This window comes from Aspergillus stella-maris, assembly GCF_047715825.1.
Source record: "Aspergillus stella-maris strain CBS 113639 unplaced genomic scaffold BDV14scaffold_8, whole genome shotgun sequence".
Classification (NCBI taxonomy): Eukaryota; Fungi; Ascomycota; class Eurotiomycetes; order Eurotiales; family Aspergillaceae; genus Aspergillus; species Aspergillus stella-maris.
The window spans coordinates 214,600-232,005 of NW_027396802.1; the positions used below are offsets into that span (position 1 = coordinate 214,600).

The window sequence follows — 17,406 nt, forward strand, 5'->3', positions numbered from 1 at the left end:
GCGCTAAACCGCTTTAGATGCAGGCCCAGAATCAACACCATGACCAGATCTGCCTAGTCGCATCTTATCAGTCATTTTCACATGTCTGGATGTCTCTGTGACAGCGCAAGCTTAATGGATGATGTCATTATATTCTTCTCTACCTATGCATCAAATCATGATTAATCGTTCGCACTGGTTGCGAACTTGGCAAAAGCAATGCCACTAAGGTACATTCCAACCAACAAATGAAAACAAGAGGTATCATATTCCGGCCATGCCTGCCACAGCGCAACGCCTGTAATCCAGCCAGAACAACCTGCATCCAACAGGACCGCTAAATCGCTTCGAGTGAGAAAGCCAACAAAAACCTTGAAAGTAAAACCAATGGGCCAAATGGGAAGGTAAAGGGTCATTATCATGCAAGTCCTATCCTCATCGCGGCATGAGTATACCATTGCTCCTGGCATCCATGCTCGCAATTTGCATTCTGAGGGCTTCGTTGCCGCGTAGCATCTCGTCTAGCCAGTCGGCGGCTTGAGTGAGCATTGCGCTTTTGCTGAAGCCACCGCCTTTTAGACCGGGGACAAGTATGCAAAGGTCGTCGAACCCCTCTTTGATCAGATTTCTCCGCTTTTGCTCTGATTTGATGTGATTGCTTCGTTTCTGCTCTTCTGTCAGATTCTCGCGTGGTTGCTTTGAGCTTTGAGATGCCCTAGGTTTTCGGACTCCGTCGGTTGATGATCGTCTGCCGGATCCTTTGGAGCGTTTCGATCGTTGTCTGGAAGAGTCTCCGTCGGATACTTCTTCATCATCTTCTTCTTTGATTGAGAGTCTTTGTTTCTTCTTCGGGTGCGATAGGTCTTCTACAGTGTCGTTATAGTCTTTTCTGAGTCCATTAATATGGTTCGCTGCTCCAGTATCTACCCACGAAACGGGATGGTGGTTTAAGAAACGATCCGGTGTGGGGGCTCTTGTATTAGCAGCGCTGCTTTGGGGCTCGAGGCATTCCAGATTCTCCATCATTTCCTTCGTCCGTTGTTCCTCATTAGGGACATCAGGAGGCGCCACAAATCCTTGATCCATGAAACTTGAATCAGAACCCCAGTGGAGGGGTCGTACTTTGGTGGACAATTGTTGTTCTGGAGATATTGGCTCGGGCACATCAAAAAGCATTTTCGTGGTGTGGTAACCAACAGGTAAGTATGTGCGAGATGATGTACTAGTGCGCCTTGGGTGAGGGTGACCGTTGTGTTGCTGTTCCTTGGCATGGCTCTTGGGCTGTGAGTAATCGACATTGGAGAAGGCGATGGGTTGATTTGCGAACATGTTGTTGAACTCATTTCCGATGGGCCCATTATGGTAAAGCATAGAAGCTGCAGCTACCACGTCCGGATTCGATTGTTCGGGGAAGAAGTCAGGAGACTTCTCAGCGCTTCGGTGAGAAAATGATGGTGGTTGGAAGGATGGGAGCGAGCTCGTAGAACCCTCGAACGTTGGCGGCAGTTCAGTAGGCCAGTCCAGACCCGACAGACCAAGTGATTTGTTTATGTCGTTTTGGGAACCCGTAAACCAGAAATCGTTGGCCAAAGCATTGTTGTCTATCGTAGTGAGAAAGTTATCAAGCATGTTCGTTTCGTTAACGTCAAGAAGCGGGAGGCCGAGCGGCGACTGTGGAGCGGGCTCGCATGGTTGGTCTTCAGGGAAAGAGTCTGGGAATTGAACTTGGGTTAGAAAAGACAATATTCAACTCGGCGATAGAGAGTACTGACAACCAAATGGTAGGGCTGGGTTGTTGCGCCCATTGCGGCCCTGGGCGCCGTTTGTCGGGTTGATGCTCATCATGATATCTCAACTTGGGCGGTACAAAAGTAGGGTATATTTGAGAGGTATCTCGACTATTGTTCACACCGGCATCTATTCGAGCTGGTCGCGAGCGGCATAGAACAGGCCGACCTCAGCATACCTTGCTCCGTGACAGATGACAGTTGCCGGTTTGCTGTGCGCGATGATCAAGTCCCTCGAGTAGCTGAGATGACTCGAAGCTCAGGGCGACGTCGACCGTTGGACAGTGCGCTGCGCAAGACGGCCTTGTTTGTGTATCCTCAAGTGAAGTGACAGGCAGAGTCTGTGTGGGTGTGAAAAAGTATAAAAGCGGAAAAGCGACCTGGTGGCCGGTCCGGATGTTCAGGATAAGTAAATTATGACAGTGAGACAGACCCGCCGTATCAAGCGCACATCCCCCGCATTCAATCTAAGCGCAGCGACAAGATGACTGAGAGCTGAAGACTGGAATAAGGATAGTTGATGGCGGAGAGAGCATGGCCCGTCGGCTTGTGGTGGTGCTGGGAACGATCACATGCAAATGACTCGTAGGGCCCTGTCGCGTGACGTAAGTTATTTACCAAAATTACGAGGCTCTCCCGCCAAAGCTGGCCATTACAGCGTAACAGCCTGTCACTGCAGCGCTCGGGCGAACTTCCCCGTTGGCAACCGTTTTCCCCAAAAGGAGAATCCCTTGCGAGTTCTCATGTTCTTCCCCCCCCCCATCCAATAGATACTCCTGTGGCTCTTCCCTCTGCCTTAATGCTCCAATAAGCCGCTTCCCTGCTTTTTGCCTTTTGCTGTTGTACTATTCATTCCGCCTGAGTCGCCTCAATAATAATCTTTCCGTGGCACGACGGTCCGCCGTCAATTTGGGCTTGGACTATTCTACTATCTGATCCCGAGCTGCGCCTGCTCCCCGCCCCACTGCATCTAGGGACTTTGACTGGGTGTACCTGACATCTTGCAGCCCCGGATTTTGACATATTCGCGGTCAATTACCATCTGCCGTGGTCTGGGGTTACCCCTGAACCAGCTTTTCCTTGGAGATTGCTATTCCCAAGGTTAACATCTTCGTTCGGGACCGAGGCGACGTCGGCTTGCGTTGCACGGCAGTACGGCAGTACGGCAGATCATACCGAAGGATCTTCGCGCAAATTGGCACCCTCCTAGTGCAAATTTCAGTTGATTACCAGGTGCTGTAAGCGTATGGGGTAAATCCTTCGGATATTGAGGTTCTCAATCATCTACAAACGGTCCTGCGCCCTAGTCCAATCGTTGTGCTGGGAGCATCCGGCTGCCGACCTCATCCAAGGGGGCTGCAGATATCTACTCAGCTGTACGACTCAGTCTTGTAAGATTATTGGACCTGGGAGATTGTAGTGAAGCGAACTGACCTCAGACACCAGGTTCGATATATTGCGATTATATCAATTTCGGCAGCTGTCATGTACTGAGGATTCGGAGACGCGATGGATTCTGCTGCACTCACTCGCAGGCGCCATCGAACTACGCAGCTACTCCAGCCGTAAGTACTACCTCCGGTCGCAGCTGTGTAACCTCTATGCAACTTGGAGGGCGCGTCACTATACCACTGGCGCTGGACCATTGTTGATTGGATTTGGGAATTTTATCTAGAATTCTGCGAGCTTATGCGTTGGGCTATGTGTCTTCAGCAACACCGAAAATCGTAGCATGTCTACGACGACTCTGGAGAAATAATGACTTGAGTTTTCAACAGAAATTAAACGAGGTATGTCTGTCCCTCTGTCTTCTTGTTGGCTTGTTTTGCGGCCATGAGAATGGGTATCGTCCTAGCTGTATCAAATCCCAGACAACCTATCCTCGATTTCTGGTGTGACAAGCAATATTAATATCTCCACGTGTAGTTTCTTCGCGTGCTGACCGGCACACTTCGGTTGGAAAGCTTTCCAACTTTCTGTGCTGCGCTTGTCGGGGGCTCGACATTGCTACCATTGCTATGTTTAAGGGCCTTGCAAACCACCTTCCATAGGCTTGGCTCAAGCCCAAAGAGTTTAAGTTCAAGGGGAGTCTCTCGTTTCGTACAGCTAACCACTGCATTTGTGTCTGCATGGTACAGTTTCCAAATTTTGAATCGAAGGCCTGTTACATTGCGCAACGTATCCAACGAACAGGATGGAACGCCTGGGGAAGCCATTGCTCATCAGCCGAGAGCCGGGCTGCACTCGCATCCCCGCCCTCAGCTTGCTGGAAGAACAATGGATCTCACGCTCTTTACTCTTACCAGAGCAGTTGACTCAATGGCGTGCATTCTGTGGAACTGGTGTCAGAGTAAGGGGGAAGACAACCCTCGCTGGGCTCTGGCTGGCTTAATTGCTCCAGGAATTGCCGACTCTGCTGTATTTGCTGCTAGCGCGGCAGTCGTGATGTGGGCCTGGTTTTATGCCCCCGAAAGGTTGCCCAAATCTTATGGAAAGTGGATAGGGGAGGTGGCCAAGGTGGATGAACGGCTGATCGAGGCTCTCCGCCGCGCACGGAGGGGTATATTGATTTACGGGAAGGATACAGGACAGGCGCCATTACTGGAGTCCATGTGCAAGGACTATGGCTGGCCTACCGTATGGGGCGACCCTGCTAGAACCATTCCCATCCCGTGTGAAATGGTGCATATGGGATGCGGTCCTAGCTGTGAGAAACACGCCATCTCTCGGTTTATCCGGACATTTAAATTTGCGTGTGCGACCTATATCCCTCTGCAAATTGCTTTTCGATTTCGCTCAATGAAGTCGATGGCGGCTGCTCGGCGGGCCATAACCGATGCATTGCGGTCGTCATCGTTCCTTGCCTCATTCGTGAGCTTATTCTACTACGGTGTCTGCCTTTCCCGAACAAGATTGGGGCCTAGACTCTTTGGCAAGAATACAGTAACGCCACAGATGTGGGACTCTGGACTCTGCGTCGGTACAGGATGTGTGCTGTGTGGATGGAGTATACTCGTCGAACACGCAAAAAAGCGGCAGGAGATTGCACTGTTCGTGGCACCCAGGACTGCAGCCACTGTGCTACCCCGGTTTTATGACCAGAAGGTATGATTGATCCGCTTCATGAACGCGTATCCCTTTGGGTCGGGATGGTTGCACCGCTCCCATTGTGTCATTGCGTGTCCTACGACCACCTTGGGCTGCAACGTGCTCCTCTTCGAGGCTTGAACCTTGGCTAATTGGAGCTTTTTTCTAGTATCAATATCGGGAACGTGCGGCATTCGCTGTCAGTGCGGCTGTCCTTCTTACATGTCTCAGGGGAAACCCCGACATGGTCCGAGGTGTCTTTGGTAGGATCGCGAGAAGTATCGTGAACTAATATCTACTTCGCTGGTGTATTATTATCTTTTCCTGTCTGATGTTGCCGGCCAACATCCAGTCAGACGAGTTCCTATGACCTATGTAATAAACGCATCAATAGACTTCATACAGATATTAGCTATGGATTATGGAGCAAGCCGGAAAGCATCAGATGTTCCTGAACAAGGCAAGTACATTGTGGAGCCCTGGAGCCCGTCGTTATCGATAAGCCCTGATCACGTGCATCTAAATCCCTTGTCCGGCGATCGTGCGATGCTTCTTCCTCCGCTGATATCCGCCGCAACACCAAGATCGCCATGTTTTCTCGACTGTTCCCACCATGGGGTCGATTCATATTTTCCGGAGCTGGAGCTACCCGGTCCGCATTTGTGCAGAGTAGGAGCATGGAGGCAGGAAGGAGATACTTCACCCGCAATGCCTGTCTGCGTCAATCCCCGTCCGCACCATTCAATACGCCGCAGTCACAGAAGCGCAATGCGTCAACAATGTACGTGCACTCGCATCATGCCAGAACTTCAATCTGACACACGGCAGGTATTACACGATCAGTATAATCCTAGGCACAGTCTCCCTCGCTTACGGCTCCGTCCCACTATACAAGATGGTCAGTCTCAGCGCCAATCGCTCCCCGCACCCTCCCAAAACATCCTGCATGCCCAAATGCTAAATTTCTCCACTTATACAGATCTGCCAACAAACAGGCTGGAATGGACAGCCGGTCCTCACCCACCGCACAGGAGACGGCGACACCTCATCGCGCGTCACGCCAGTGACGGACTCGCGCCGGCTGCGGATCACATTCAATGGATCGGTATCAGATGTACTACCCTGGAAATTCACACCGCAGCAGCGAGAGGTCCGGGTTCTCCCTGGCGAGACTGCGCTAGCATTCTACACGGCGACGAACAAGGGACCCACTGATATTATTGGTGTTGCGACGTATAGTGTTACGCCGGGGCAAGTTGCGCCTTATTTCAGCAAGATCCAGTGTTTTTGCTTTGAGGAGCAGAAGCTGAACGCGGGGGAGACTGTTGATATGCCGGTCTTCTTCTTCATTGATCCGGACTTCCATACGGATCCGGCTATGAAGGGGATTGATACGATTACGCTTTCTTATACCTTCTTTAGTACGTTCCTTGGCTCTTTGGTGACCGAGATTATCCTTGCTGACCCAGAACAGAGGCGAAATACGATGACAATGGCGTGCTTAAGCCTATTCCGGGCGCTTGATACCCCCAGATGAAGTATACTTCGGTTACTTTTGGTTGCTGACAGGATGCCCTCAAAACACCTGCGGCTGAGCCTACGACAATCAACACTAGACTCTCAATATGAAGTGCTGTCCATTGGTCCGACTCTTCAACCTCAGACCTCTTCACCACCCTCCTCCATCAAGATATATATTTGTACCATAGCAGGCATGATAGGCGTTTTTGGAAGATGTATGATAGCCAATGTACATAGTGACACAATGGCAGGCTGTATAGTATCTATAGTCAACATTAAATCCTAAGGCAATATGCTGTTCGTTGCCTTATACTTGCAAAATACCTCAAACCCTAGAACCGCCCACCCCGGCAACGGACCCAAACAATCACCAAAGTAATCCTTATCGATAAGCACAGACGTCCCACATCAACCAAACTTACTTCCTCTTCCAACCTCATGGAATCCCAACCTCGCCCCAAAATCACTCAGAAACAAACGCCAAAATGCCACCAGAAAGAACAATAACACCCCAAAACCACCTCCTCTTCGACCCCTGGAACACCGCTTCCTCGGGCCACCAACGCTCCGACTCAAACCCCGGTACATCATGGCGACGCACGCGCGAAGCTAAACTTGCGCAGCAACTACGGACGGGCGATAGTACGATTAATTCGTTTGTTTATCGTGGGCCGAATGGGGGAAGCGCGGAGAAGGTCTATGAGAAGGGGGAGTGGAAGTGGGATTGGAGTGGGGATGCGAGGGGGGGTCGCGGGGGTGCTGGGTTTGAGAGGAAGGGTAGGAATGGGAATGGGAAGGGAGAGGAGAGAGAGGATGGGCAGAGGGATATTCGGTTTATGATGAGGGCTGGGAAGGGCGGTACTTCTGACCGACAGGTGGATGGGAAGGGCAAGGCGGATTCATCTCCAGTTACATCACTATCAACATCAACATCAACAGTTACGGCGCCAGCTTCGACGCCGACTTCAGTTTCAAAAACCAGTCGGGATGCTGGCTCCGAAATTATCTCAGCGTCAATACCGAACTCAACACAATCATCTGAGCCCCCCTCAACCCAAACACCCGGCGCATTCAACATGGACCCTACCCCCAATCCAACCCCATCAACCTCAAGGGAACAATCTCTCCAAAACACACCCCTACAGCCCCTCAATGAAGAATCCTCCATCCTGCGCAACACAACAATCTACATAAACGGGCAAACAACCCCCTTGATATCCGACCACAAACTCAAATCCCTGCTCGTCTCCCACGGCGCAACCCTCGCCCTCTCATTATCTCGTCGCATAACACACGTTATAATCGGAAAGCCGAATGGCGGACCTGGCAAGGGCGGTGCGGGCAGTGGACTTGCGGCGGGGAAGATCCAGAAGGAGATTAGTAGAGGTGGGTGGAGGGGGATTAGGATTGTGGGTGTTGAGTGGTATGTTTTCCCATTTCCCTTTCTTGACGATGAGATAAAATTTTGTGAGTGTGGGTGTTAATGGGTGTGAATTTAGGGTTCTTGAGAGTATTAAGGCTGGCAAACGGCTTCCTGAGACGAGGTTTGCGGTTAATTTGTCGGGGCAGAGGAGTGTGCTGGGGTTTATGTAGAACAGTGTACGGTATAGTAGATATGATACCCAGGATTGGTTGGGCTGCATCGGTTGGAGTAAATGTTGGAGGCTGTCTGTTTTTGGTTTTGTATATGCTTATGCTCATTATATCTATACCTATACCATCATGTTTCATTATTATGTACATATACATATGCATACATTATCATCATCACATCAACTCAACTCAGGCTACTGGTACGTGAGATGCCCAGCTAGCCTGATCATACTCGCTATTCATCTGAAGGCCGACGCCACCCACTTTTATGCCTTCGCGGGAGCGCCGACAATGACCCTCTACTTTCTCTCTCTGAAAGTTGCTGGAGTTGCGGTTCCGGCTCTGGCAGTTCACCATGTAACTCCTCGCGCTGTTTGTCCATCTCCTCTTTTGAGAGGTTCAGCGCGGATTCATTGTCTGGTAGGGGCGGGAGCGGGTTAACTCTTAATCTCGGCGGGCATAGAGAGGAATGAGAGTTTATGCTTCGGCCCGATGGTAGTCTGTCTGGTTTCTCGTCGTCGTATCTGTCGTAGTCATAGCTATCATAATTGCTGGTATGCGTATGTCCGTAGTTGTCATCATCATGACTACTATTCGAGCCTGTTCGCTGAAGATTCGCGTACTCGGCTACTGTGTCGCCCTGGACGAGTCCCAGGTGTTCTTCTTCTGAGGTCATGCTTCGGTTGTGCCCACGGCGGAGAATACCCCGCGGGCTGTGGATAGGGCTGCGACTGGGTTCTGGAGATTTCGCTCTGTGAAATATATTATGGAAGGAGAAATTGCGGTGGGGTGGGGGTGCCGGGGCTCCAAGGCGGGAGTCGTTTTGTTCTTCGTCGGCCCAGGAGATGGTTCGTGGGGGATGCGTGTCGGGGGCGTTAGGGTCTGTCGATTTGTGTTCGGAACCAGGTAATGGTACGTGGGCGGTCTCGTTTATTGGGCGCCAGGGAGAGTTCATGATACTGGTTGTTCGTAAACGTATCTCGTCCATGAAGGAACGTACGGTAGGTGTGGTGCTCGGGTCTTCTGGCCAGTTGTCTGGGAGTTTAGACATCCCGAGCGGAGGAAAAGGCAAAGAAGGAGCACGACGAGGCGATTTCTCGCTAATGACGGTCTTGCGCCTGCGCAGTCCATCCCATTCAACGATCTCGTTTTCGGCGGGCGGCTTGAGGTTATCTTCGTTGCGTTCGTTGAAGTAGCGGCGTGCTTCTTCGGCTTCGACGTTGCGACGGGGAGTGGAAAGGCGCCGGATAATTGCTGCTGTGCCGCGAATGGCGTCGGCCTTGGGTTCGGTTTCTGGCTCTTCCTGTGTAACGACTTCGCGGATTTGGTCGAGGTCACCTTTGAAGACGGCGGCATCGGGGACATCTTTGGCGGATTTGGAGAGTTGCAGTAGCACGACACCTGCGCATATTTGCAAAAAGCCCAGGATGACCGTGGCAATTTGCATTGCGGACCCTTTAAAGCCACGGAAGAGGATGGCGGAGGAGATAATCGTCGAGCTGGTGAAGAAGACATAGTAGGTGGGTGTGACCAGAGCGGCGTTGAAGATGTTGAGTGCTTTCTGTTTTCTATTAGCATGTCACAGGTAAGAGCATGATAGAGACACGTACGTTAAGATATATAATCTCTGTCAACAGGGTTGCGATCACAAAAACCAGCAGAACATACATGAACCACTCTTTGAACTGCGACTCCCCGTTAATCTGAGCCAACAAAGCCGCACCCAGTCCCTGAGTAGCCACCACACTTAGACCTCCAATTAAACTGCAGATGCTGATGTAGACGAACATGCTTTGCTTGCCATATCGGGGCCCTGCCCAGAAGGCAGTGAACGTGCAGGCCACGATAATGACACCAGCATAAGATAGGAATCCCGGCGCAATAACATAGTCCTTCATATCTTGTATGTCCGCCACAGATGACTGCTCAGGTGCATTCAACGCAATCACAACGGATCCCAAAATGCAAGTGAAACAGCCAACCTTGCCCACAAAACTCAGCCGTTCTTTGAGGAAGACGGCGGACAATATCGTCGTGATGACAACCGAGAGAGCGCCCAGTGGCGTTACCAAGATCGCATCAACGAAAGCATATGCGACAAAGTTGCAGATCTCGCCGATAATCATGAGCGTCATTCCCAACCACCACCACAAATTCTTGAGATAGCCATATCCTTCACCCGCCTCCTCGTTATACTTGACATTTGCCTTCAAGAGTCCGACTTTCTTGATCACGAAGGATATACCGATGAAGACGCCCGATGCGATAGCCAGTGAGATTCCGATCGCCTTGTAGGATGCCGGACGGTCACCACTGCCGGTGCTGACACCGGAGCGAGTATAGAGATCCATGGTACTGCCCGCAGTATCATCGATCGCTGTGGTATATACAGTGAGCGGGTGTCGATGGCCAAGTGTCGGAGAATATATATTGAAACTAGGCCATGAGATCGGATCGGTATGCTGAATGCTGACGGAAGCGTGGAGGACAGCGCTTGACGGCGGTTAAGAATGCGGGCGGGCGACGGCCTTTGCTGGCGCTCAGGAATGTGGACAAAGAGGCCGAGGTTGAAGAATGAGATGAAGAGGAAAAGACGGAGAAGAGATAAAACAGAAAAGCGACAAAGAATTCAGGGGAAATGAACTGAGACAAGGCAAGTGGAGGAGCTGAGAGCATCATGATTGATGCTTTGGAGGAGGCTGGGAAAGAGCAAAGACACAACGCCCAATAAGACCCACCATTAAGGTACCTCTCTCTTCACTCTTCTGTTTTGTATGCCAGACAGATACTCCATTTTGCTCTAGCTATTACATACATAGACAGAACTGGTGTTTCGCATTCCAGTGTCAACGAACCGTGGATCCAGCACAATGACAAGCAGACCAGAGCTGTCTCTATAATTACCGTCTACATGAGGACTCCGCCACTGTACCGACAGCCACTCTATTTTGGGATACTTCTGCCTATCTCTGGATACCTCTGAGGCTTAGCAGAACATGGCAAATCAATAACTAGGTGCCTAGATGTCAACGCACCCAAGTCAGATTCAGCATCTTGACAAGCCTGTTGAATGCTTATCGATGATCTTGGTGTAGTGGAGTGCTAGCTTATCGACGATCGTTGATGGAGCAACCGTCCTAGCCTCAGATTGACGACGATGTCGATACGAAGAACACGGTATTACCGGGAGCAGCCTGTAGATGCAGTTAAAGTCGGAGGCCAATTGCCAATGTCCTGTCCAGACAATAAGGAATGTTCGTATCTCGATCTCACGTTCGTCCCAGCCACGTGGGTGCGACCGTTTTTATGCATGCACAAAGTCATACATGCATAACTTAGTAAGCAGCATAATTGCCAATTAAGCTCGCGTCACGCCAACGCGTCCAGCTCCGAATTTCGTGGTCCTGAGCTACCTATCTGCAACAAGAGCTGCGATACCCTCGCCAACGCATATCAATTGTTCAGCTCAAGCACACCAGTCAACAATATGGCTCTTCTCGTCGACAAACACCGTCCACGATCCCTCGACACTCTCTCATATCACCATGACCTCTCCGCCCGTCTAAGATCCCTGGTAAGAAACTAGCCTACCTATCTCAAAGTTACCAAAGCCCAGCTAACACCATATGTTCATCAGGCCCAAAGCGGCGATTTCCCACACCTCCTCATGTATGGCCCCTCCGGTGCCGGCAAAAAGACACGCACAATCGCAACATTGAAAGAATTGTACGGCCCCGGCGTCGAAAAAATCAAGATCGACAACCGCGTCTTCCAAACGACCAGCAACCGCAAGCTCGAATTCAATATAGTCTCCTCAGTCTACCACCTCGAAATCACGCCCTCAGATGTAGGAAACTACGACCGCGTCGTCGTTCAAGAACTATTGAAGGAGATCGCACAAACGCAACAAGTCGATCTCGCAGCGAAGCAACGATTCAAGGTCGTCGTTATCAATGAGGCGGACCATTTAACGCGTGATGCGCAAGCTGCACTGAGACGCACGATGGAGAAATATAGTCCTAGTCTGCGATTGATTCTGCTCGCAAACAGCACGAGTAATATCATTGCGCCGATTCGGTCGCGGACGTTGCTGGTTAGGGTTGCGGCGCCGAGTGAGGAGGATATTTGTGCTGTTTTGGGCAATGCGGCGACGCGGGAGGGGTGGGGCGAGGCGCCGGGGTTGAATAAGAGGATCGCGAAGGAGAGTGGACGGAATTTGAGAAGGGCGTTGTTGATGTTTGAGGCTATTTATGCTCAGAGGTTGGTCTCCTTCTCTTTTTCTTCTTTATGCGCAAAGAGGAAACTAAGTAATTCGCTGCAGTGAGAAAGTATCAGATACCACACACATCCCACCACCAGACTGGGAAGCACTCATCACGCTGGTCGCGAAGGAGATTCTCGAAGAGCGCTCACCGGCTCGACTGCTACAAGTCCGGGCAAGGTTATATGACCTCTTGACACACTGCATTCCCGCAACAACAATCCTCAAGGTATGTCCATCCTCATCCAACAGCACAGAATAATTATACACGAGCTAACCTACCATGCGCTATCTAGACCCTAACCTTCAAATTGATCGCCCAAGTCGACGATACCCTGAAACCAGACGTCATCAAGTGGTCTGCTTTCTACGAGCACAGAATTACACAGGGCAGTGTAAGAAACGCCTGCTCTTACCTTAACATCCATGAGGTCAGTGCTAACACAATAATAGAAAGTAATCTTCCACCTCGAGGCGTTCGTTGCGAAGTTCATGCGCATTTACGAAGGGTTCGTATTTTCTCTCCTGCATAATCAAGGACAAGCCCGCTAACCATCTGCTTGCAGATACCTGATGGGAATGGACTTTTAGGTTCTTAGGCTAGCATACTCACAGATAAGATTAATGAACGAACTACTAATGCTTCCTGCTTTGCCCGATGCGTAATACTCCCGTCTTTGTACTTCAAGAAAATGAGGTTTCAAGACCCTTTTCAATACGACGCTCAAAGCGCGCCGTACGGCAACACATTCTCAATAATATAATCCACCGCTTCAGCACGATAGTTGTCCTCTTCAATACTCGATCCATACCCGCTGAAGACCATGCTCTTGCCATCATCCCCATACTGAGGCCATTTGGGAAGCGTGCTATCTGCCATGGCCACGTACATATTAGCGACGAATCCCAGAGTCATTGTGGTGCATAGTCAATCGACTCACCCTCAAAATTCGGATTCAACCCATGTACAAACGAAACCCAAACCCTACTAACCTGTTCCGCAAGCGCCTGATCCCACGGATGCTCAGGAACCAAATTAGAAAAAACATAGCCCTGTTCCACGCCTGTCCCAACTCCTGCCGCCATATCTTCCCCCTCAGTATCCGAGGGCAGATGGTTGAATCTGTACCGATAGATTGGAGGGTCCCCGTCTTTACTGTTCCTGCTCAGCGTTTGCGTGATCATGCGCGCTGGTGCGATCTGTACAATGCCACCAAAGATCGAACATGCTTTTTTGTCGAGCGTTCCTGGGGTTAGGGGTATATTGCCGGTGTTGTAGGGGCAGCCGTATTCAGGCGCATCTGGGTAGAAGTATAGAAGGTCGGCGACGGTCTTGTTTGGAAGGGTTACGGGGCGGTGGAAGCCGTCGGCTGTGTATAAGGTGTTGTTAGGGCCTTGGTTGCTCTTATGGTGTGAACCTTGCTCAAGGTAGAGCACATACCGAGAGGGCCCCAAAGCTGCTCTGTGGTATTTACGCCTGTTGGGGCAGAATTGGTGCCTTCGTCTGTGTTTGCTGTGGTGGTATAAATTTTAGCTGCTTGCTAGGCCTATGCAGGTGCTTGGTCCCCTCAATGCATGAGAATAGATATGATACGTACTTCCAACAATAGTAGCAACCTTGACATATTTTCCCGCCTCCAATGCGAATTGTAACGAGGTCTGCGTGAAACCCCCATCGATTGACTGCCCCGTGCTTGATCCTACACTTGAGAGAAAAGTCTCAATTGGCAGTTGTCGAATGCAATCGAGTTGCTGGGCTGTTGAGGCGTTGGCGACTGATGTGCAGGTGGTACTGGTGATCAAGCTGTCAAATGTCTCTTGGAAGGACGAAGTATTCGCGTACGTCAGAGGAAAGGAACCGCCGCTTTCTAGTATCCCTGCTCGGAACAGGTTGTCGTCTCGGCCACCATAGGCCATTGTGTGGGAATAGACTGACACTGCTCCGGCGCTGCGATGCTGGTTAGGGCTTCCGGCTCTCCGCATGCAAGATCCTTCTGACTAACGACTCGCCAGCTATGGTCACTACAAGTTGTCAGTCCTATTACAAGGTAATGGGAGTTGAGCCTTGGTGTCAATCTTACCTTTGCCTGGATCGCCCCCAAACGCAGCTATGTTTTCCTGAATCCAGTGCAACGCCAACCGCTGGTCCAGCATGCCGAGGTTAAGCAAGTCAAGGTCCGCCATTTGCTGTCCATTCAGGAAGCCAAGTGGTCCGAGTCGATAGTTCTATGAAAGCCCAATCAGCAGCTGGTCCTTCGCCTCTAATTTAAAACCCATAGAGGCATACCACTGAGACAAGTAAAATCTCTTTCCCGATGTCCGCCGATATGCGAACTATATTAGTCCCTTCGAATCTTGGATCTGCCTACTTTGATCAACTGGCTTTCTCCTTTCAAGAAACCAGGATTCACGAACCGTGTACCCAGTCTGCAGACCTCCGCCATAGAACCAAACCATCACTGGCTTGAGCGCATCCGGCCCATTTTGCCTAGAGCCGCGCCAGATATTCAACGTTAGGCAGTCCTCGCTTGAATTGGGGTTCGAATCTAGGTCAGGCCCATAGCATGCTGGGCCGAAGGACAGCGTCTTTAAGGCGCCGAACGTTGTATTCAATGGTATAGATTGCCGAAGTCGAAGATCGCCCACTGGTGATTGAGCATAGGGTATACCCAGAAAGCGCTGGACCTGGCTGGATTCGTCGTTGATACCGATTACTGTACCATTTCGAATTTCGACAGAGACAGAAGAGCTCTGGTCAATGGATGCATGGATCTTCCGCAGAAAAAGAGGCAAAAGTAACAACCATCCTGTCTTGAGGCGCATTGTCGCGGCCACAATCGATTCCTTTTGACCTTGAAGTGAGCGTGCCAGAGAACCAAGGTGACCCCAAAGGCTTCCTGGTACCTAACCCGTTGAGAAGCTTGACAAGCCTTTGTATATTATGCCTCTTGCTACAACGCTCTCCACTGTCCCCACGATCACCCAACACCGTGGTGTCCCCACCCCCGGATATTGTTTTGCGGGGGCATAATTGCCCGAATACAGAGTAAAGAGCTTTGGGAGACGTGTATAAGATCAGCGAGAACTTATTATTTGGATGCCTATGGTTCTGCTGTGTCCCCACGGCCGCTTTGAGGGAATGAAAGCAACTGCCGAAGCTCAGACGCAGGTACCGACTGATCTTGAACCGAGGAGCGAACGATAAACAGATTATACTATTGTATTACCACTATCATTAGATCATTTACCTGTCATGGCCCACAGTCAACACCAACAATGCCGCTGAACGGTACTTTGAAAACGTCAACTTTTCGGGTTCCCATAGGCCATGAACAAGATACACTAGTATGGAAGTAGAAGATGAAGCTCCTATTAGTCAGAAAGGCATAACGTTGAGCTGATCTGCCGCCAAGAGACACCATGGTACCTTTATGAATGGAAGGAGGTGGATGTTGTCATGACCTACAAGGGTCGAGGACGGGAGTAACGTCATACTTCCATCGCCGCTATTTAACCGGCAACTGCGCACCTGGGCTCAACGTCAACACTTTACAAACAAACACGAATTTCACGATCGAAAAGCACACATCATAAGATCAAGCTTTCTTATCTCGACGAAACATACTCCGTACATTCCACAATGTCCGACTCAAAGCTCATGGATATCGAGCCTGGTGGTGAACAAACACAGTAAGCTTGTTATAGCGTATAGGCCTAGTTTCTGCATTGATTTATTGACCAATCATCTAGGTATGAAGGTGTCCGGCAATTCAGCGTAACACCAGCCAAAGAAACCGGACAGTTAGGTGGTATCATCCTCCCCCAGGGCTACTGCTTGACCTGACTAACCCATTGCTAGGAGGTCTCCCACACACAAAGAGCGAGATGAAAACGAAGATTGGGGACGACAATTCCGAGGCAAGAGACAGAAGAGACGAAGCTAGATTCGCGCATAAGCTCGAGCGCGGAGAGGGCACGACTGGCATATCCGGATATACCAACAGTGGCCCGGTAAATATTCCCTTCCTCATAAAACTCCTATATGTGACATGTTTATGTGGCAAACAAAGAGAGCCCGAAGCTGACGGTAATGTACATGATAAAGGTCGAAACTAACGATGATGCTGCCAAGTCTAGGAGGGAACAAGGCTATGGGCCTGGTTCTGGGGTTGGCGCGTAGAAATTGATGAAATCTGGAAACATATCTGCTCTATTGCGATGGCGACATGCTGGATGATGCGGACTTCGGGGGGTTGGGCATGTTGCCAACTCCAAGAGGCGGGTCTCGTCGAGCGCGCTTCAAGCTGTCCAATGTGACACCGTGTCCGAGCTTTGTAATACCAACAACCGGCGGATCGCCCTTGTTCACGAATTCCCAGAGACCTGTACATAGTTTAGTAATGAAACCTACTGCCTGCTTCGTTTTCCATCATGGTAATAACGTACCAGGCAACTTGTGTCCTGCCAAACGGAAAGCTTCCCTCGCAATCTTCTCGTGAATGTCGCCCTTGAGTTCGAAAACAATTCGGCTAACCGGCACCTTGGCAGTCCAGTAGTCGAATTTACCCTTACCCTTACCCATACGCTGCTCATTACCCTTGGTGTAAACACCAATGTTGGCACTGACCCGCTTGTATAATGTGTACTTCATTCCTCTCAGACGTCTCTTAATGGTCTCCTCCGCGATCTTGAGCGAAGCGGCCGGCAGTCGGCGGTCGTGATCTTTCATCCGTAGCCCGTAATCTCCCCACACCACCGTCGTGCCTCGCGACGAACCTCCGGTAGCGACATGTGGGCGACCCTTAGGCGACTTCGAGATTTCGGCATGCTTGGGCGTCAGCCAATCGAGGGCCGGTGATGTCGTACTGAAGCATCGTGATAGTGGGAGGATGGAAGCCCGGAGACCTAATGCTGGATGCGCATTAGCGTGGCAGATAAGTTTTTGCAGGTTGCAGTCAATTCTCACATGAAGGCTGGAAGGAAGCCAGTGCTGGCCGTGCCAGGAATCTGAGATGTGAATTCATGTTGACGACTTCCGACGGACGACGCTGAGCCTTCTGCGGAGTGAAGCGACATTGAAGACCGCAGACTTTCTGGCACCGGCCTCCTGCATCCGAAGATTTCTCCGGTCCGGCACTCAGAAGGCAAGTGCACGTGCCACCAGACTCCCGCCGCGAG

General features: G+C 50.7%; 10 protein-coding genes across 10 annotated transcripts; 5 read left to right on the forward strand and 5 right to left on the reverse strand.

Annotated features, from left to right (window-relative positions):
• Positions 1–109: 109 nt before the first annotated feature.
• BDV14DRAFT_167260 (basic helix-loop-helix domain-containing protein) lies at positions 110–2,272 on the reverse strand. Its single transcript, XM_073767644.1, has 2 exons — positions 1,752–2,272; positions 110–1,691 (listed from the first exon to the last, which is right to left on the reverse strand). The coding sequence occupies exons 1-2, from the start codon at positions 1,822–1,824 to the stop codon at positions 415–417; spliced, it is 1,350 nt and encodes a 449-aa protein (XP_073631495.1). The 5' UTR covers positions 1,825–2,272; the 3' UTR covers positions 110–414.
• A 255-nt stretch (positions 2,273–2,527) lies between these two features.
• BDV14DRAFT_167261 (uncharacterized protein) lies at positions 2,528–5,330 on the forward strand. The gene is made up of 5 exons (XM_073767645.1): positions 2,528–3,157; positions 3,213–3,331; positions 3,442–3,556; positions 3,693–4,871; positions 5,023–5,330. Exons 2-5 carry the CDS (start codon positions 3,276–3,278, stop codon positions 5,143–5,145), a joined length of 1,473 nt encoding a protein of 490 aa, XP_073631496.1. The 5' UTR covers positions 2,528–3,157; positions 3,213–3,275; the 3' UTR covers positions 5,146–5,330.
• Positions 5,331–6,666, forward strand: BDV14DRAFT_167264 (cytochrome c oxidase assembly protein). The gene is made up of 4 exons (XM_073767646.1): positions 5,331–5,634; positions 5,682–5,751; positions 5,833–6,274; positions 6,328–6,666. Exons 1-4 carry the CDS (start codon positions 5,444–5,446, stop codon positions 6,375–6,377), a joined length of 753 nt encoding a protein of 250 aa, XP_073631497.1. The 5' UTR covers positions 5,331–5,443; the 3' UTR covers positions 6,378–6,666.
• Positions 6,667–6,859: 193 nt separating this feature from the next.
• Positions 6,860–7,967, forward strand: BDV14DRAFT_196837 (uncharacterized protein; the record flags this gene model as incomplete). The annotated part of the gene is made up of 2 exons (XM_073772529.1): positions 6,860–7,797; positions 7,874–7,967. 2 exons carry the CDS (start codon positions 6,860–6,862, stop codon positions 7,965–7,967), a joined length of 1,032 nt encoding a protein of 343 aa, XP_073631498.1.
• A 235-nt stretch (positions 7,968–8,202) lies between these two features.
• BDV14DRAFT_196838 (DUF803 domain membrane protein) lies at positions 8,203–10,318 on the reverse strand (the record flags this gene model as incomplete). The annotated part of the gene is made up of 2 exons (XM_073772530.1): positions 8,203–9,528; positions 9,578–10,318. The coding sequence occupies 2 exons, from the start codon at positions 10,316–10,318 to the stop codon at positions 8,203–8,205; spliced, it is 2,067 nt and encodes a 688-aa protein (XP_073631499.1).
• A 928-nt stretch (positions 10,319–11,246) lies between these two features.
• Positions 11,247–12,876, forward strand: BDV14DRAFT_167270 (replication factor C subunit 5). The gene is made up of 6 exons (XM_073767647.1): positions 11,247–11,541; positions 11,605–12,227; positions 12,289–12,457; positions 12,525–12,623; positions 12,682–12,737; positions 12,795–12,876. Exons 1-6 carry the CDS (start codon positions 11,455–11,457, stop codon positions 12,817–12,819), a joined length of 1,059 nt encoding a protein of 352 aa, XP_073631500.1. The 5' UTR covers positions 11,247–11,454; the 3' UTR covers positions 12,820–12,876.
• BDV14DRAFT_211669 (Alpha/Beta hydrolase protein) lies at positions 12,751–15,193 on the reverse strand. Its single transcript, XM_073776140.1, has 8 exons — positions 14,644–15,193; positions 14,516–14,593; positions 14,310–14,454; positions 14,232–14,250; positions 13,827–14,176; positions 13,670–13,741; positions 13,170–13,598; positions 12,751–13,101 (listed from the first exon to the last, which is right to left on the reverse strand). The coding sequence occupies exons 1-8, from the start codon at positions 15,049–15,051 to the stop codon at positions 12,953–12,955; spliced, it is 1,650 nt and encodes a 549-aa protein (XP_073631501.1). The 5' UTR covers positions 15,052–15,193; the 3' UTR covers positions 12,751–12,952.
• Positions 15,194–15,262: 69 nt separating this feature from the next.
• Positions 15,263–15,721, reverse strand: BDV14DRAFT_167272 (uncharacterized protein). The gene has a single exon (XM_073767648.1). It carries the CDS (start codon positions 15,648–15,650, stop codon positions 15,480–15,482), a length of 171 nt encoding a protein of 56 aa, XP_073631502.1. The 5' UTR covers positions 15,651–15,721; the 3' UTR covers positions 15,263–15,479.
• Positions 15,722–16,612, forward strand: BDV14DRAFT_167273 (uncharacterized protein). The gene is made up of 4 exons (XM_073767649.1): positions 15,722–15,918; positions 15,979–16,034; positions 16,088–16,239; positions 16,334–16,612. Exons 1-4 carry the CDS (start codon positions 15,869–15,871, stop codon positions 16,406–16,408), a joined length of 333 nt encoding a protein of 110 aa, XP_073631503.1. The 5' UTR covers positions 15,722–15,868; the 3' UTR covers positions 16,409–16,612.
• On the reverse strand, positions 15,722–17,374 carry BDV14DRAFT_167278 (mitochondrial 54S ribosomal protein uL16m). Its single transcript, XM_073767650.1, has 3 exons — positions 17,195–17,374; positions 16,675–17,139; positions 15,722–16,611 (listed from the first exon to the last, which is right to left on the reverse strand). The coding sequence occupies exons 1-3, from the start codon at positions 17,250–17,252 to the stop codon at positions 16,439–16,441; spliced, it is 696 nt and encodes a 231-aa protein (XP_073631504.1). The 5' UTR covers positions 17,253–17,374; the 3' UTR covers positions 15,722–16,438.
• Positions 17,375–17,406: the final 32 nt, after the last annotated feature.

Excerpts from the sequence above, each read along its gene's own strand:
- BDV14DRAFT_167260 (XM_073767644.1), bottom strand. The coding sequence starts at position 1,824 with ATGATGAGCATCAACCCGACAAACGGCGCCCAGGGCCGCAATGGGCGC. Across the intron at positions 1,692-1,751 it reads CCCAGCCCTACCATTTGGTT|ACTCTTTCCCTGAAGACCAA; the intron begins GTCAGTACTCTC and ends TTCAATTCCCAG.
- BDV14DRAFT_167261 (XM_073767645.1), top strand. The coding sequence starts at position 3,276 with ATGGATTCTGCTGCACTCACTCGCAGGCGCCATCGAACTACGCAGCTA. Across the intron at positions 3,332-3,441 it reads ACTACGCAGCTACTCCAGCC|AATTCTGCGAGCTTATGCGT; the intron begins GTAAGTACTACC and ends AATTTTATCTAG. Across the intron at positions 3,557-3,692 it reads TTCAACAGAAATTAAACGAG|TTTCTTCGCGTGCTGACCGG; the intron begins GTATGTCTGTCC and ends CTCCACGTGTAG.
- BDV14DRAFT_167264 (XM_073767646.1), top strand. The coding sequence starts at position 5,444 with ATGTTTTCTCGACTGTTCCCACCATGGGGTCGATTCATATTTTCCGGA. Across the intron at positions 5,635-5,681 it reads AAGCGCAATGCGTCAACAAT|GTATTACACGATCAGTATAA; the intron begins GTACGTGCACTC and ends GACACACGGCAG. Across the intron at positions 5,752-5,832 it reads CCGTCCCACTATACAAGATG|ATCTGCCAACAAACAGGCTG; the intron begins GTCAGTCTCAGC and ends CCACTTATACAG.
- BDV14DRAFT_167270 (XM_073767647.1), top strand. The coding sequence starts at position 11,455 with ATGGCTCTTCTCGTCGACAAACACCGTCCACGATCCCTCGACACTCTC. Across the intron at positions 12,458-12,524 it reads CCGCAACAACAATCCTCAAG|ACCCTAACCTTCAAATTGAT; the intron begins GTATGTCCATCC and ends TGCGCTATCTAG. Across the intron at positions 12,624-12,681 it reads ACAGAATTACACAGGGCAGT|AAAGTAATCTTCCACCTCGA; the intron begins GTAAGAAACGCC and ends ACACAATAATAG.
- BDV14DRAFT_211669 (XM_073776140.1), bottom strand. The coding sequence starts at position 15,051 with ATGCGCCTCAAGACAGGATGGTTGTTACTTTTGCCTCTTTTTCTGCGG. Across the intron at positions 13,742-13,826 it reads GGTTGCTACTATTGTTGGAA|CAAACACAGACGAAGGCACC; the intron begins GTACGTATCATA and ends ATACCACCACAG. Across the intron at positions 13,102-13,169 it reads GTTGAATCCGAATTTTGAGG|ATAGCACGCTTCCCAAATGG; the intron begins GTGAGTCGATTG and ends TGGCCATGGCAG.
- BDV14DRAFT_167272 (XM_073767648.1), bottom strand. The coding sequence starts at position 15,650 with ATGGTGTCTCTTGGCGGCAGATCAGCTCAACGTTATGCCTTTCTGACT.
- BDV14DRAFT_167273 (XM_073767649.1), top strand. The coding sequence starts at position 15,869 with ATGTCCGACTCAAAGCTCATGGATATCGAGCCTGGTGGTGAACAAACA. Across the intron at positions 15,919-15,978 it reads CCTGGTGGTGAACAAACACA|GTATGAAGGTGTCCGGCAAT; the intron begins GTAAGCTTGTTA and ends CCAATCATCTAG. Across the intron at positions 16,035-16,087 it reads CAAAGAAACCGGACAGTTAG|GAGGTCTCCCACACACAAAG; the intron begins GTGGTATCATCC and ends ACCCATTGCTAG.
- BDV14DRAFT_167278 (XM_073767650.1), bottom strand. The coding sequence starts at position 17,252 with ATGAATTCACATCTCAGATTCCTGGCACGGCCAGCACTGGCTTCCTTC. Across the intron at positions 17,140-17,194 it reads GGCTTCCTTCCAGCCTTCAT|CATTAGGTCTCCGGGCTTCC; the intron begins GTGAGAATTGAC and ends ATGCGCATCCAG. Across the intron at positions 16,612-16,674 it reads GGCAGGACACAAGTTGCCTG|GTCTCTGGGAATTCGTGAAC; the intron begins GTACGTTATTAC and ends AACTATGTACAG.